The sequence below is a fragment of the Myodes glareolus genome, chromosome 14 (assembly GCF_982192425.1).
Source record: "Myodes glareolus chromosome 14, mMyoGla1.1, whole genome shotgun sequence".
NCBI lineage: Eukaryota > Metazoa > Chordata > Mammalia > Rodentia > Cricetidae > Myodes > Myodes glareolus.
The window spans coordinates 26,456,865-26,474,772 of NC_142039.1; the positions used below are offsets into that span (position 1 = coordinate 26,456,865).

General features: G+C 41.9%; 1 protein-coding gene and 1 pseudogene across 1 annotated transcript in view; both read left to right on the forward strand.

Annotated features, from left to right (window-relative positions):
• Nucleotides 1-10,908: 10,908 nt before the first annotated feature.
• On the forward strand, nt 10,909-11,818 carry LOC125417656 (kxDL motif-containing protein 1 pseudogene; annotated as a pseudogene).
• Nucleotides 11,819-17,157: 5,339 nt separating this feature from the next.
• The window catches only part of Pitrm1 (pitrilysin metallopeptidase 1), a 30,965-nt gene continuing 30,214 nt past the window's right edge, over nt 17,158-17,908 (forward strand). Inside the window, exon 1 of the mRNA XM_048460903.3 lies at nt 17,158-17,266. Coding sequence (XP_048316860.3) covers nt 17,211-17,266 — 56 coding nt within the window. The 5' untranslated portion in view covers nt 17,158-17,210. The remainder of the gene's footprint in view (nt 17,267-17,908) is intronic.

The window sequence follows — 17,908 nt, forward strand, 5'->3', positions numbered from 1 at the left end:
AAAAGTTTCTTACAATGCACTTCCAGTTTACTTAGTAATATTATATCCTTGTGGAGTCTTTGATAGAGCTGAAGTCTAGATAGTTAAAATTACAACTTTCCTTAGTTATAATAAAAGATAAATTTGATATAAAAGTTTAGATTAACAAAGATAAAATAGATGATAGAGTATTTTCTTTAATTTTTTCAAATATAAGTAGACTAGATATTGTAACTGTAATTCTTGCTTGATACCTACTTTGTTATATATAACTTGTCTATGTTAAAGTTAAAACCTTCCTTTTTAATAAAACAGAAAAGAGGAGATGAGGTAGGATGTTTATCTATACGCTGTGAATATATGCCTTTCTCATTGATTACCAGTGGCCAGGTAAAATAAAACCAGGCGGGAAAATCCAAACAATGATACAGAGAAAAAGAAGACAGAATCAGGGAGATGCTATGTAGCCACAGAAGGGGTAAAATTCCAGGGAATCACTGATAAGCCATGGCCACATGATGATGCACAGATTAATAGAAATGGGTTAATTTAATTGTGAGAGCTTCAAACAACTACAATTAATATTAAACCTCTGAGTGGTTATCTTATAAGTGGCTGCAGGGATAGGCAGGAGGAAAGAAACAAGTTCAGTGGGATCAAACAAGACAGAGAAAATTCTTCATTTACACACTAATTTAAAGACATACATTTTGAAGCCTTTATAAAAATGCAAAATCAAACTCTGTTAAATAGAATTCGGTAAAGTGATGAAATATACTAACAAAAGCAACTCGGGGAAGGAAGTGTTTCTTTTAGCTCACAGTTCGAGGTCCAGTCCATCACAGCAGGGCATCAGGACAGCAAGAACTAGAAGAAGCTGGCCATATTATGCCAGTCAAAAGAAGAAAGCAATGAATGCATGCATTTCTAATGTTCAGTTTATACAGTTCAAGATTACTGCCAGGGAAATGATGCCATCCATAGTAGGTAGGGTTTGTATCTCAAATAACATAATCACATTCATGATAAGAAATTCATTTACCTAATAGTTCCAGATTCTGTCAGGTTGACAATTAACATTAATTAATCAAAAGAGTAGTGCCTATTTGGCCTTTCCCTCTGAGCAACTGTAAAGCAGTTGTATTATTCAATTCAAATGTCTTTGAATTTTAAAAATATTTGTATAAGTGGATGGAGAAGTGACTCAGGGGTTAAGAACACTGGCTGCTCTCTCAGAGGACCCACACATAATTCCCAGAGCCTACACAGTGTATCTCTCAACTCTATAACTCTAGCTCAATGGGATCCAATGCCTTCTTCAGACCTTCACAGGCACCAGGCATACACATGGAGTACAGACATTCAGGCAAAATCTCCATACACACAAAGTAATAACGTAAAAATTAATTTCAAAATGTAAAAAGAATTCTAGAAAACTTTAAAGTGTGTAAAGTAAATAATTAACTTTTTCCAAAGAGAAGCCTTGATTCTGCTCTTGGGTGCTGGAAGATCTCCTTTCAGCAGGGATCTTTGAAAGTCCCATGTGGCGCAGGTGTCTTGAGTAGCAGAGTCTAGTTCTATAATATGCCATGGGGCTTTGTGTTAGGCAGCTAATGGTCTTCTCCTAAACTCATATTGAATCACAGCCCTGAAGGCCATAGAATAAAAAGGTGTGGGTTGAGGGAGAGTTTAACCCTCACAAATGGATGTGAAGCTGGTTCTCACTCTTCCTTCCCTTCCGCCTTTTGAGGAAACAGCATTCTCCTCTCTAAAGAATGGAGTCACGAAGTGTCATCATGGAAGCAGAGACCAGCTCTCTCTGGACACTAAACTTGCTGATGCTTTGATCATGGATGTCACAGTCTTAATAAGAAATCAGTTTTTATATAGTCAGTCTTATTCAACACAAATAGACTTAGAGATTTGGGTAAGGAAGGACAGCCAAACAGGCTGTCAGCCATATATAAGTGACCACATCCCAAATAACAATCTCTGGACACAATGATCTAGAAGTGTCTCTGTCTGGCAAGACTCCATGCATACTGTCATACATCATCTCTGGGAAAAGTTAGGGTTGTCCTTGACTCTAATGAGAGCTGCCAGTTGGAAGCTCTAACCATGGGATTCTCCACACTCTACTCTCTCTATCTTTTCCTACGGCTGGTTTCATACCTACCCTTCATCTGCAATAATCTCGAACTATGCAACAGGCATTTTCAGTGACTTCTGTGAGGTCTTCCAGTGATTTTATCAAACATGATGGTGGCTTCAGGAATTTGCAGACTCAACAAAGTGTTGTCACCTTGTTGAATATTTTATCCTTTGAAAAATTGTCTTGGGAATAATTTTAAGAATTAGCTAAACAACTTGGTTTTGTGTATTCAAAAAGCTATCAAAGTACATTTCTAGAATTCTCTTCCAGTTTATATCACAAATTTCAGCAGTCTTTGGGGAAAGACTGAGAGAGCATTCTGCATACTGGCATCAACTTATCAACTTTCTTATAAATCCTTTTTTCTCCACCCTGTGAGTCTGTATGGAAGTCATCAATATGTTAGTTAGCTTCTTTGTCTGAAGCTGGTGTGTGTGTGTGTGTGCGTGTGTGTGTGTGTGTGTGTGTGTGTGTGTCCGTGTGTGCTATGACTTTTGGGGTTGTGTTGTTGCTGTTTTGAGAGCCACTTTTTGGTAACTGCCTTTTCTAACTTCGCACTGACCATGAATGTCATTCACAGTGGGACCTCTTACATCAAACTGTAAATGCTGCATTTCCTCACCCCCCAAGAGCCAACCACCAAACATTCAGCCACTCTGTGCTCATACCTAATAATTCGGTTTCCATATTCGTTTGTTAAGTTTGGTCTCCAATGTGAACATTAAGCTCAAATGGCCACCCACCTAGTCAGGATCCATCTTGGCACCTCATCAGATCTCTGTATTTTTGTCATCCCTGCTGCGCCTCTCAGCTCACACTTTGGGGAAGAAATACATAGTCCTTGTCTTTCAGTGGAGCCAAGAGAACTTGCTGGGTGAGCATCCCTTTTTGATGACCGAGAAACCACTTGAAAAAGTAAGTGTCTCTTGCTACAAAGGAAGTCTGTTTACGAATACAAACTTCCAATATATCTGTGAGCATTTCCTAATTACTCAAGTATTTAAAACACCTTAAAAACAGGATGAGTATTTCATTTCTCTAGAAACACATTTTGAAAAGACATAATGTACAGCTTATGATTTAAATGCCCTAAACTCAGGCATCTGTTTCAAACTTGGGTATAAAATCTAGTCTTGTACTTGAGACCCACATGCCTGCTTTGGGGTCCAGATGGAGGGCTGGTGAATGAATATGCCCAAGTGGGTTTGTTCCTTGCTTGCTTTAATTTCTAATTCTCATGAGGTGGTGCTTTTTCAAAATATAGTAATTACTAGGAAAAGAGAATAAATTAAAGTTTATAAAAATAAAGGAAATAAATTTAAAAAATAAAAATAAGTATAAAAACCTTAACTTTTAGATTTAAAGAATATGATAGGAGCTTAGTGATTATGTGCACTTGCAGAGGACCCAAGTTCAGTTCCCAGCAATTACATGGCAGCCAAATATTGTCTATAACTCTAGTTCTAGATATTATGAAACCCTCTTCTGGCCTCTACATGGCACACATGCACATAACACACATGCATACATACAGGCAAACACCTACGTACATGAATAAAGAAAGGGAAAGTAAATGAGGTTCTTTAAAATGCAAATGTTTTCATATTTTGCAAATTTTGCTTCTGTGTGAGGTTTTCCCTGTTCCTCAATTTATAAAGTCTTACTTTCAGCACTCTCACTTCTTTTTCAGAGTTCTTTATTGTAGATCTTGCATTGCACAAATCTGGTCCACCTCTGCACAGCAACACAAATACAGTCTCGTCCACGTGAGGCTTCCTGGATAGTGTGGAGTGCTCCTTTTATAACGTTTGCATATTTATATTGCATATCATTAGAGACCAGGTCTATTGAAAGAAGAGCAATCAAAACTTTTGAAATCCAGGTTCATCTCACGTAATGATGGATGATGAACAAGCAATTGAATCCAGCATTCAAATTAAGTACATTTTATCTCTAAGCCCAGACCATACTTATTGAGCAGTTTAATATCTACCACACAGTAAATGAACTCTGTTGGAATGACTTTAGAAGAACATTATCCTTATGAGCAATTAATTAGATCACCAATTAGTTGATCCAAATCAATTACAATAATAACCAAGAAAGTACATCCACAATCACTCATGGCGTATGTATTTCCTCTAAATATTGGGTTTACATGTACCTCCTTTCAAGTTCCTAAGAATTCAGGTATCCAAACTACCCCCTCAATACAAGAATAAGCTTTCATTTGTCTACAAATATATTTGAAAAGAAACAATTTAGAGGATTGTTCATGAGTCAAAGTATCCTGAACTTCAGGTATATGTTTTAAAATCTAGTACTCCACCTGGCTACCATATGCTTGCTTTTGGGATAAGAAGAGGGTTGAGGAATGAATACACAAAAGCGGTTTGTAGAAATCACACAAAAGCTACTAAAGTTAGTTCTTGCCTTGTTTCTCTGTCCTCTTTGAACTCAGATTTTATATTTGACTTTAGGTCTTCTCACCTCCAAATCAGCCATCACCACACTCACATCCTTGACTAGCTTGGTACATACAACATAGGATTCTTCTTCCTCTTACTACTTCAGAGCGGAAATAGAAGGATAAGAAGTTTATATCCTTTGCTTTATTCTTTGACACAAAATTATTAGGCTCAAACCCAATATTTTCTTAGTGTTTCCTCAACAGGTCATTTCAATATTGTCAGGAAGGCATTGATTTAACAAGAACCGTCTTGGGAGGGGTATTGGTATGAATCTATTACAATGGTGTGTATCCTGAGTCAATAAAAGAGTCTTCTAAGAAGTAACAAAAACTGCTCTTCTCCCATTGGGCTTCATGTTCTGTAAGGATGATGTTGCCTTGTTTGTACTAAAAGGACTTTGCACTACCTACTCTTTATCTCACCGAACAATAATGCAGAAACAGTGCATAAATGCCATTAGAGGCATTTCTTTTCTTCCTCTGTCCTCTTGCATATACACATTTCCCCTTATTACAGACAGAACTTGAGTGTCAGAACTCCAAAATTTAGTGTCTAAGTATTAAATTATCACATTCATTTTTCTCTTCGCATCTAGCACATCAGATTTTCTCCTTCATACAAATAAGCTAGAATACTATAGTTTTTTTTCTGAAAATACCAACAACTTGCACATTTGGCCAGTACACTAGATAAAACTGGACAAGGAAAATTGGGGGGAAATCTGAAAAAAAAATGATCAATTGATAACAGAGAACTAACTTTTCAAAATTATGCGTGTGTTTGTGTGTGTGTGTGTGTGTGTGTGTGTGTGTGTGTGTGTGATGGTAGGGACACATATGTTCCATGGTTCCATGGTGTGATAGTGGGAGACACAGTAGACACAGGAAAACTTTGTTCAGGCTTTCTCCTGCCACCTTATCGAGAAGGGTTTCTCTTGTTTCTGCAATGCTGCAGACTCCAGAAGAGCTGACTAACCAGATTCCTGGGTATTCTCTTATCTGTGGAGGGCCGGACCACATTCTCCATTGCTTCAAGGGACAAAGGTAGAGATTGACCTCTGTGACCCCAAGGTGTGGCAGTACACGCCTTTAGTCCTGATGTCTGGGCAGCAGAGGCAGATTGACCTCTGTGACCTCAAGGCGTGGTAGTACATGCCTTTGGCCCCAATGCCTGGGAGGCAGAGACAGGCAGATCTCTGTGAGTTCAAGGTGATGTAGCACACGCCTTTAATCCCAGCACATGTGCTTGGTAACTCTCTACTGCTGCGTCCCTGCCTACTCCCGAGGCATCATCTGGGATAATGGGCAGTGGACCAATCCAAGAATGACATGTCAGAAGCGAGGACTGTTTTTTTTATAAGGGCTGGGTTCCCCTCATTCGGAGTCTCCGCCATGTAAGCTTATGCTCTCCCTCTCAAGACGCATAAAGCTTTACTGCAAAAGAATCCTAAGTGTCCCGCATCATTCTTGCTGGCGAGACGGTAGCGCGGGACAACTGGTGCCGAAATCCGGGACGCTGAGGGACCCTGACAACTGCTTGCACCACCGAAAACCCCTTGGACACAAGGAGGATTCAAAACTACAGGGTGTTTGCTCAGAGAGATATGACTATTCCTAGACTTTTTGATTTTGGGCTTGACTTGTCTCCACCTTGAAAAGATTTTGTAGAGGCCTTGGTACTTCTTAGCAATTCTCTTATCACTTTAAAATTACTTAGAAGATAAATCCTGCCAGGCTGTTGTTACAGACGGACAAAATGTATTGGAAAAAGTCCAGGATAGCATATCAAAAACTAAATACAATGAGAGGTTAGGCGTGCCTGTAAAAAAAAAAATAAAAAAAAAACCCCAATGGTTCAAAAAATGGGGGAGACTAAAAAAAAAATAAAAAAAAAAACCCCGATGGTTCTAAGAATGGGGGAGACTGACCTACAAGGTCAAAAGCTTTATGTTATGTTGTTTATGTTGTCTTTTATATACCGGACAAAAAAAAGATATTTAAATTTGCCTAAGGATATGATATTTTAAAAAAGAGGTTCTGTTTTTGTCTCCACAAAAAATGAGAGCCTAAGGATATACTTGGGATTTATATGGTTTAAATCACCGAGACCTCCTAAAATGTTATAATATATACCCCCAAAATACAACGGCCCAATTCAACAAAAAATAGTCAAAGAGAGACTAACGACGCCCATATTCCCTAAAAGATTATTTAAATGAGGTCCTTACAATGGTTTCAGAACAGCAAGACTGCTTCTGAGTTCTGCTTTACTCCATACACCAAATTTGGACTCAGAATGAATGCAGCTGCGGCTGGAGGATGGCTGGAGCGGAGCTTTGCTGGATGGCTATGATGGGGGGCACATCACACTGGCTCAATTGATGCCTGGCCTGGAGGATATCACAACAATACTAAAAATGAGAGAGATGCCACAAGCTGCCAGGCCAAAAGGCTTACAATGTGCCTAAAACTATGAGGGGCTCTGAGGCTGAAATGGCTTCTGTTCCGCTTGGCTGAGCTGAGCTATGCTGATCCTAGATAACAAAGGCGGACCAATAGCCTGGGGCAATGGGCGGGACAAACAATGCCGGCTACTAGCCCGAGAGATTTTCCATCTAAATAAGAAACTAAAGAGATAGCTTAGGGGTTAAAAATGCTGCCTGCTCTTCCAAGGGTCATGAGTTCAATTCCCCAATGACCACATGGCAACTTACAACTATTTGGTTTTAAATCTAATGTTTCAGGATCCACAGGGAGATAGATACAAAAAGCCCTTAGATTTTTAAGATGATTAGGTCATTGGCTAAATCTATGACTATGGCAAAAAAGCCCATAGTTTCCAACACGCCTCTGATAGACTTCTTGATACAGCTGGAGAATTGCGCCCCTGCGATCCCAGATACAATGACTAATTATTAAACAATTATCTAGTTATCTTATAAAAAATTAAACTAAAAAACTTAATAAAAAAATAACAAGGATGACCCTCTAAACAATGACAAGGACATGGCCTATACTGATACCAGTTCTTATTAAAAACAAAAAAGGGGGAATAATAAAGGAGCTACCCCCAACGCCAAAAATGGCCATTGCCATGGCTCTGTTCATTATAAATTTTTTAAATCTGGATGATAATGGCCAAAATGCTCCAACACGACATTGTTCGGATCCGCAGCGGCCCAAAGATTTGGTTAAATGGAAAGATGTGCTTTCTAATGAATGGAAAGGCCCGGATCCCATCTTATTGAGATCCAGGGGAGCTGTTTGTGTCTTCCCACAGGATCAAGAAAGCCCACTCTGGCTGCCAGAGCGATTGACCCAAACAGTGAAGAGTGATCCACAACACACGGATTCGCCTGAGGACCTGGCTGCTGTTCCTCCTGCCATTTTGCGGATGGATGACAGAGTACCGATGGAGGACACTCTCAGCTTTCCCGAAGCTGTTACCAGTCAGCCATAGGATGGCGGTGTCTCCTCGATTTTTTACAACCAATAAGACTCTGGGCCTCCTCCCTACCATCCTAGAGATGATTTATAAGCTTGGCCATAGGACTCCAGTCCTGGGCCATGTCTCTCATTCCCCTACTTCAAAGAATGGGTGGGGATGGAAATGTTTTAAAACAGTCCTATGCTATGGATTAATGTTTCTCCTCTGGATGGTCTGCTGACTCAAATCCCAAAATCATAGGGACAAAGTGGTTATTGCACAAGCGTTGGCTGCCCTGAAACAGGGGCCTCTACCGATATATGGTTATCTATGCCAAAGCAATAAGGTTTATGCCAACCAGCTCCTGCACCCCTAGGACAATGGTCCATTACACAGGGTGGAATGCTTGGCTTAGCTAGCCCTGAAGGTTGTCGAGCTAAAGAACATCACACAGAGAATGGCCCTCTCTGAGAGATATGTCGTCCTGCATAAGGATTTCCTGTCATATATTCCCTTTCCCAGAAAAATGGCAGAGGGCAGGCCGGATAGGTTCCAGATGTCATGAACCTAGGGGCAGATTCCGTGCAAGCCCATCGTAATATTTTCGCTCCGGGAAGTGCGACCTCTATCTTTGCCTTCTGAGGGAGCTGCCTTTCTGCAAAGTAAAAAAAGGGGGATATGTGGAGGGCCGGACCACATTCTCCATTGCTTCAAGGAACAAAGGTAGAGATTGACCTCTGTGACCCCAAGGTGTGGCAGTACACGCCTTTAGTCCTGATGCCTGGGTGGCAGAGGCAGATTGACCTCTGTGACCTCAAGGCGTGGTAGTACACGCCTTTGGTCCCAATGCCTGGGAGGCAGAGACAGGCAGATCTCTGTGAGTTCAAGGTGATGTAGCACACGCCTTTAATCCCAGCACATGTGCTTGGTAACTCTCTACTGCTGCGTCCCTGCCTACTCCCGAGGCATCATCTGGGATAATGGGCAGTGGACCAATCCAAGAATGACACGTCAGAAGCGAGGACTGTTTCCTTTATAAGGGCTGGGTTCCCCTCATTCGGAGTCTCCGCCATGTAAGCTTATGCTCTCCCTCTCAAGACGCATAAAGCTTTACTGCAAAAGAATCCTAAGTGTCCCGCGTCATTCTTGCTGGCGAGACGGTAGCACGGGACACTTATCGTCATATACAACCTCAGCATCAAAGTTGTGGGATCACAGATGTTTGGTGTGGGAAGACCTTCTGTTATGTGTTGCTTTTATTGGTTAATGAATAAAGCTTCTTTGCCCTAAGGCAGGGCAGAATATAATAAGGCAGGAATTCCAAGCATATAAAAGAGGAAAGAAGGCTGAGTCAGAGAGATACCATGTAGCCACCAAAGGAGACAGATGCTCAGGGAACTTACCAGTAAATCAAGAGCCTCGTGGTAAAGTATAAAATAATAGAAATGTGTTAATTTGAGGTGTAAGAGATAGCTAGAAATATGCTGAAGTTACTGACCAAACGGTATTGCAATTAATATAGTTTCTGCATGATTATTTCAGGTCTGGGCAGTCGGGAAACGAAGAAGCAGACTCCGCCTACAGAATGGTGCACCAATGTGGGCTGACTACATTCACATAAAACCTAATAGAGCTTGCAAGGGAACTCTAGACACACACACACAAACAACAGTTTAGTGGCATTTTTTTTTCTGGCAGTGAGCAGGGGCCACACAGCTCCTTTAAGAGGGGTCTTCCTGACTCAGCATTGGCAGTGAAGGATGCAGCAGTTTCTTTAGAGGAGGGCTTCCTGGTTCGTGCTAGTTGGAGGAACAACTCTGGCTCTTTTAGGAGACCAAGCACTTAAATGAGGCCTGTGAGCAGCATGTTACACATTGTTTAATGGTGACATGGCCCCACTACAATCCTGAAGCTGGGGCAATGTGCATGACTCTCAGAGAAAATGAACATACCTCTGCCATGTTGGACTGGGCAGAATCAACAAGCAGGACAACAGAGTTGGTCCTAGTTATGCCCGCTTAACTTTTTTTTTAAAAAAGTGCTCCTGGTCAGAAAATAATTACAGATGTGTACACAGTAAAGACAGATTCAGAACAAAAAGACCTCTAAATGGTTCATGGTGTTGGATAAATATACATAGGCTTGGGAGAGAAAAATCGTTATAAAAAGAAGTAATTTTTTTAAAACAAAAAAAGCAAAGTCTTTAAAGAAAAAGAGTACATACAGTCATAGATTAAAGGAGTAAAAAAATAAGCCACATAAAGATAGAATATACAGAGAATATGTTTTATGTATACTGTTGTGGTTTCTTTAAATTTTTTGACTTTGAATGAACTAAGTACAGAGACATTTTATTGTACAGGCTATTAAGCTAAACCAACATACATACTTTAAAAGTATCTTGACTTCAAAATTTGGGTCTAAGCATATGTTGTTTTGGAAAAGAGGTTCGGCTTTTGTTTCCACAGAGGATGAAATCCTGTGTATTCCTTCCAGGCTAATATGGCTTGATCAAAGAAGACACCCTGAAGCAATGGACCAGACAGTCCAACATCCATGACAGCACAGGACTGCTGGCTGAGATGGGTCAGCCACACAGGATACCCCATGAAAGACCTGATTAACAGTGCACCAAATAAGCAGGAAGCAGTCTAGAGAACAATGCCCAAATTCTCTAAATGGTTATTTATAAATGTTTGTTTACATTTAAAGGGGGATATGCTATAGAGATGAATACTTTGCATTGGTATGGATCTTGGTTTATTGATACAAATTTAAGGTCAATTTTATTATATGTATGTTTCTGCTTTTGGTTGAGGAATTGTGTTTGTGTAGTTCATTTAAAAATTTAATGTAGATCCCGGAAGCACGAGCCAGGCCGCCAGATGTGCAGGTTTGAGTCACCTGGAACTCAAGAGATCCACTTGCCTCTGCTTCCAGAATGCTGGGATTAAAGGCATCGGAGGTGGAGGAGAAAGAGATGGACCCCCCGAACTTGGCCTTGAGGGTCTTCTGTGGATGCTTCCTCAGCATGGTGAACACTGATGATGTCAATGCCATAATCCTGGCCCAGAAGAACATGCTGAACCGCTTCGAGAAGACCAATGAGATGCTTCTGAACTTCAACAATCTGTCCAGCGTGCGGCTGCAGCAGATGAGCAAGCGCTTCCAGCACCATACTTGCACCTTGATGGACATGAAACGGGACCTGGACAGCATCTTCTGAAGGATCAGGACGCTGAAGGCAAAGCTGGCCTGGCAGCAGAGGCTTTCAGTCACATCCCAGAGGGCTCATTCCTAGAGGATGAAGATGAAGATCCCATTCCACCCAGTATTACCACGACCATCACCACCTTGGAGCAGAGCACAGGCTCCTGTGACATCAGCCCTGACACTGTCTTACCATCTCTCAGTCCTGGCTTGGAGGACCTAGCACATATTTGACCTGGTTCCTCTGTCATAAACGGCCACAGCCAGACAGATGATGAGGAAGAGACGCATGGAGAATAGCCCCCTTCCCGCCATCCCTTATGAAGTTGGTTAGCCATTTGGGCAAGAAATTGTTCTTGCCTAGACTGCTTGATGGTACGCTGTATAAACTGGACATGCAGGACCCACAGAAAAATGACTGCTGAAGTTGCCTAATGAAGACGAGACTGTCCTTCAGTGTTCCTACTTCATGAAAGAATCTTCCAGACATTAGAAGAAAGTGGCTGACAAACTACCAATAGAGGCAAAACAGTCTTTCAAATTTCCTGCTTCATGGAAAAGTCTGCCAGGCACTATGGGCCTGTAGGCTGAATATGGATGCTTCAACGCTACAAATGAACTTTGGGTAACTGTCCAGCCAGCAGACTATCTCTGACAATTCAAGAATTTTGGAAGTTTCTTTCATTGTACTTCCTATTAATTTAGGTAATATTATATCCTTCTGGGGTCTTTGGTGAAACTGAAGACTAGACAATTATAGTTTCCTTAGTTATGACAAAAGAAAAAGGAGATATAAATATTATAACTGTAATTCTTGCTTGATAACTGTTTTGTTGTATGTAATCTTACTTATTATGTTAAAGTTAAAACCTTCCTTTTTATTTGGACAGAAAAGGGGAAATGGTATGGGAAGTCCTGTATATGTGTTGCTTTTATTGGTTAATGAAAAATTCTGCTTTGGTCTAAGGCAGGGTAGAGTAGAGTAAGGCAGGAATTCCAAGCAGATAGAGAAGGAAGGAAGGAAAGTCAGAGAGACATCATGTAGCCATTGAAGGAGTCAAATGCCTGGGAAACTTACCACTAAACAAAGAGTTTCAAGGTAAAATATAAAATAATATACATGGGTTAATTTAAGATGTAAGAGCTAGTTAGAAATACGCTTATGCTATTGGCCAAACAGTATTGCAATTAATATAGTTTCTGTTTGATTATTGCGGGTCTGGGCAGCCAGGAAACAAACGAGCTGCCTCCACCACCTACAGATGCCCACCATCTTATGAGGCTTTTTATGTCATGGGAGTCAAACTCAGTGGAGCCATCTCCATAACTCCCCAAAGACTACTTTTTTAGAATATTAATCTGTTTCACAACAAATGAACAATACATTACTGTTGTTGCATTAACAAACCTCGAACTTCTAAGAGCTAGAATTACAAGCGTACTACAACACGCCTAGAATCTAATATTTGTTTATAAAGGATCTTCCTGTATTTCATAAGAAACAGATTTTATTTTAGCTTTGCAGAATAGTACCCAAATAAGTCTGCATCCTTATCCCAAGAACCCATGATTACAAAGCCAGGGCAAGTTAAGATTGCAATGATGGTTGTTAGAAATATAGTTCAGTGGGACAGTACTTGTTTAACATGTCCTAGGTCCCAGGTTTCATTCTCAGTACTGGAGAGGAGGAGAACAGAAAAGAGAAAAAAGAGAGGGATGATAGGAAGGGGCAGGGAGGGAGAGGGTGGGGATGTTTTAGATAGAATTAAGGTTGATGATCTGATACTCTTAAAATAAAATTAGCCTTGAAATGTTTGGTCCTGAAATAGAATGAGGCACAGTGATCTCTGGAGGTAGAGCCCCGAGGATGCCTAGGGATTGCTAGCCTTCTAGTCTGGCCAAATTCATGAGCTGCAGGTTCAGTGAGAGGCTCTGTCTCAAAAAATAAATAACAAGTGAGAAAGACATACAGCAGCAACCTCTAGCCTCCACAAATAACACAAATACACACACACATGAATATGTGCACACATACATTATATGCAAACAGATATCATGAACATATTTAGAAACAATAAGAAAATTTAATCAACCAAACTAATTTATATTTCTCTTCCATTTCCTCCCTTTATTTATATGGTCTCATTTAGTGTCTCAGGATGACTTCAAACTCACAATATTCTGCCTCTTCAGTGCTGGGCTTACATGGGTGTGTAAGTTCAAATTAACTTATTTGGGGCAGGTTTAGCACCAGGGTCTCATGTGGTGCAGAATGGCCTCAAACTCACCATCTAGTTGAGGCTGTCCTTAAATCCTGATCTTCCTGCTTCCACCTCTTAAGTTCTGAGACAATTGGTGTGGTGTGTCCTGCCACACTGTGCTGCTCCTAATTTCCATGTCTTCATGGACAATATTCAACAGACAGAAAATAACACTGGAAGTTGGACTTAGTGTCGTCATCAACGCTGCAAGTTTCTTTGTTATGTCGTTCCGTCTCATAATACTACAAAGTAAAACAAAACCAGTGAGCATGGGGAGTGTGTCAAACATGTATAAATATGAGGACACAGTTTTGGTAAGAAAGGTTAACAAGGAAAGAAAGCATATTTCAGGTAAGAAACAATTTTATATAATAAAATCGATTTTGACCTGAGATAAAATTGCTGGACTTTTTCAAAATGGAAAAAGAGGAGTGCACACCCAGAAAGCTTAAGCATATTACAAAGGTCACAAAAGGTCGGCCAAAGATAAATCAAAGATGTTTCACGTGTCGGGAGTAAATGTTATTAAAATTCCTCAGGTCAAAATCCAGGTCACTCACATAAAACTCAAATCTGCCTTTTGTTGAAAACAATAAAGTTTGCCCAAGGTCTGCTCACGGTAACATTTACAAGAATAGACCCAAAGAACAAAGATTTTAGGTTTTTTTTTTTCAAGGTAATTATGTGTGTTTATTCTAGATTTGTTAAACTTTTATCTACTTAAAAGACTGAGACTCAGCTGGATGGTGGTGGCACATGCCTTTAATCCCAGCACTCAGGAGGCAGAGGCAGGTCTCTGTAAGTTCAAGGCCAGCCTAGTCTAGAGTGAGTTCCAGGAAAGCCAAGGCTACACAGAGAAACTCTTGTCTCGAAAGAAAAAAAGAAAGAAAGAAGAGAAATAAAAAAAAACTGGGTCTTACTAAAATAGGTGTTTATTCAGAAATCTGTTGGCTTTTATTTAAACTTTACTTAAATGTTATCCCCAAACGTTAAACTAAAAACCCATTACTCCTCTGTTAAATTGGTTACTGAGTGTTCACCAACAAAAGCTTACAGGCCAAATCCAAAAGAGAGGAGAGAGCTAAAACTAAAGTCAATATTTTGGCATTTGCTCTCCAAGCTCAGGCCAGACGCAAAGAGTAATGAGACCCCTCTCCAGCGGCCCTCCATCTCCAGTAAGCCACTTGTCCTCTTGACCAGAGAGGCTATGGAATCTCCGGATGATGATCTCTAACCACCAAATGCTCAATACCAAAGGATGGCTCTCAAGTCAAAGTGTCTGCAGTTGGTCACTTCTGAGGCTAAGCCAGAACACTTGGGCCTGTGCTAGCTTCTGGTGGCTGGCTGGAAATTTTTGACATTCCTGGCTTATAGAAGCATCATTCTAACTGTCATATTTATCTTCACATTATTTTTCTTTTGAGTGTCTGCCTGCCTACGTGTGTGCGTGCATGCATGTGTTTGTGTGGGTAAAACACAGAGACATAACATAAAGAAGTAGAGCCTACCCCTAATGCCTCCTTTTGGGGATTGATTATCTGTCAAAATCATTTTCTCCCAGTATTTGGAGTCAGGATTCCCATACCTTCTGGTGGCATCACAAACAAACTTCTAGAACCCCAATACTCACTTGATTATCCCCCTAGGTTACAACCGATAATGCTAAAAATAACTTACTGCTAGCCTTAAAAATAACGATTTGCACTGTGATATAGAACTTGCATTTTATAATATTGAAAATTAGAGTTCATGGTTTTCATTTCTACCCGGCAATTGTTTTTGTTAATAATAATTTAGCTTACACACATCTTAATATTAGGTCAAATGCTGCTCGGGATAAGTATTTGTAAATTCTGACTGTGTGTGCATCTAGGTTATCCTCGGTGAGGTTGTGTCCTGTGGGAACAGACTAGCAAGTGGTAATTACTGGATTTATATAGTATCTATTCCATAGAGAGAGGAAAACACCATAATACCCCAGAGCCTCTGATTCCCGAGCCTTCACAACAGGGTTAATAATACCCAGCTGTCTCCCTGGAGATCACAGAGTCGATGTGAAGCCTCATTAAGATGCATCACTCCACTTCTCCTTAGAAGAAAGGAACACAGTGTGTTTGTAGGCACCCATAGCTTCCTATTCTCACCTTTAGTCAAGGTTCATTTGGGTTCGTCAGCAAGAAGGTACTTGAGCTGCAGTCTATGGCTGTTGAGCACAGTATATCACCTTCCATGTTTAAGCTGGAGGCTTTACATGTTTAAATAGAGTCTACACATCTGTTAGCAGCTGTCTTTAGATGAGTAGCTTAAGGTGGGAGTCTTCGTGAATGGGCCAAGGGGCAAGAAGAAGAGTGAAGGCAAGAATGAAAGCTTAAGAAACTGAGGTCTGGAAGTCGGGCGGTGGTGGTGCGCCATTAATCCCAGCATTTGGGAGGCAAAGACAGGCGCGTCTCAGTGAATTCGAGGCCAGCCTGGTCTACAAAGCGAGTTCCAGGACAGCCAGGTCTGTTACAGAGAGAAACCTTGTCTCGAAAAACTAGAAATATATAGAGAGATTGAGATCTGAAGTGTCATGTCATTTTCCTAGTCCCACCCAAACACTTCTTAAGTGTAGTGAACCCCGAATGTCTCTTCCAAATCACGGGAGAGAACCTTGCCCACTCAGGCACTGAACTCCTTAGGTTTCTTGGTTCTGAGAGGGGCCTATGGGGACTTTGCACACCCTAAGACACCAGTGTCTTCTTTCTAAACTCGAAAAAGAGCAGAGAAATGAGAAGAGACACAGTGGACCACGTTCCCCTGCTGGAGCTCTGAGCTGTCTAAGGGTTTGCTGGAGAATATCTGAGAGGAGACCATTCCTAATGGTAACATCGTGGAGTTAGGGACCTGGCTAACGTCCAATGTAGCATCCTTGAAGCCACTACTCCAAGAGGCTGATACACTGTATGAGTACCCATCTGGACCTTTTTCACCAGTCACTCTGGTGAGTGAAGCGACATCGCAGCTTCATTTGAGTAGGCCAAAGAGAATTTCAGGGTTCACACCACCTTGCTCCAGACAGTCCGGCACCATGCTCCGCCCCCTCATGTGCTAAAGCGCAGTGCTTCGCTAGGACTGCTCACCAGCACACGCCCCATCCCTTATCTGCACCTACTTGGTCCATAAACTGCAAAAGCGAGGTCCTTCCTTTGCGACGTCCCAACTCTCACATGCACCTGACCCACACCTTATCTGTCTAGGACTTGTTCCTCATTACCAAAATTCCACCCCCTCATCAGCACGTTTTCCCCCCAGTACCTCCTCTAGCCAGGCGCAAACTCGCCCAAGTACCATTCGCCAGCACACGCTCCGCCCCTACTTGCCTACGCTGTGTTCCATACCCACAGCACGCCCTTCATTAGCTAATGCCCCGCTTTTATTGCTTGGGATTGGTCTTTTCAGCAAAGCCCCCTATCACTTGCCACGCCAAGTCCCTTCCCAGCTCTGCTTCCTTCTCGTCCTCCTCCCACCGGTCCTCCTCTACGGCCCGCCCATCACCCGCCCCCAACCTCGCTCCGACCCACGGCAGGAGGAACCGCCTTCTTCCCCTCCAGCCTATTACAGACGACATTTCCATTCCGCTTGTCCAATAAGAGTCTCGAGGTCGCTCCCCGCCCCGCGCCGTGCGTCAGGTTAAAGGCAGTCCCCACACTGGACCCACGCTGGTCACATGCCATGTGGCGCTTCAGTGGTCGTCGGGGATTGTGCGCGGTACAGCGACTGAGCTGCGGGTGAGACACTGCGGGTGGCAACAGCGGATAGGGAGGGGCGGGACCGGTACAAGAGGTTTCGGGGTGTCTGCCTTCCCTGGGTACGGGTGACAGCCCTCTCTGGAGTGCCTGCATCCCAAAATTTCTTGCAGGTGCCTCAGGTACCCAAAAACCCTCTTCTGGGCTCCCCAAACCATGCACCCCTACTTCCTACGTCCATCAGAGCCTTCTCCGGCACGGGGAAGAACACGCTCTCCCTAAGAAGCTGTTGTCCTAAGAGTTGGGGGTGACACCGGTACTCCAAAGGGGAACCAGGTCCAGGGCACTGTCCTGACCCACTTTCCCTTCTTGGACCTTTGGTGTTCCGAGAGCGAGTGGGTGGTCCTGAGTGTAGTTACCAAGGCTGTTTGAAGTAAAGATAGGCTTTGATGTGGATTTTAACTGTGTAATAATAGAGACAGTTTATGGCTCTCATTAATAGATTTGCGCCCATCTCATTTTTGTTACGAGGTAGAGTCCTTTAGGGCTCCACGAGAAGCTGCAGTTTCCATAAAGTTGTGCCTCCTGGAGTCGAACATTTTGTAGTGAGTCGATTTATAGAAAAGTAAAGATGTATTTAAAAAGTGTCTGACTTTTATTCTGATCCAAACTCTTATTTTATAG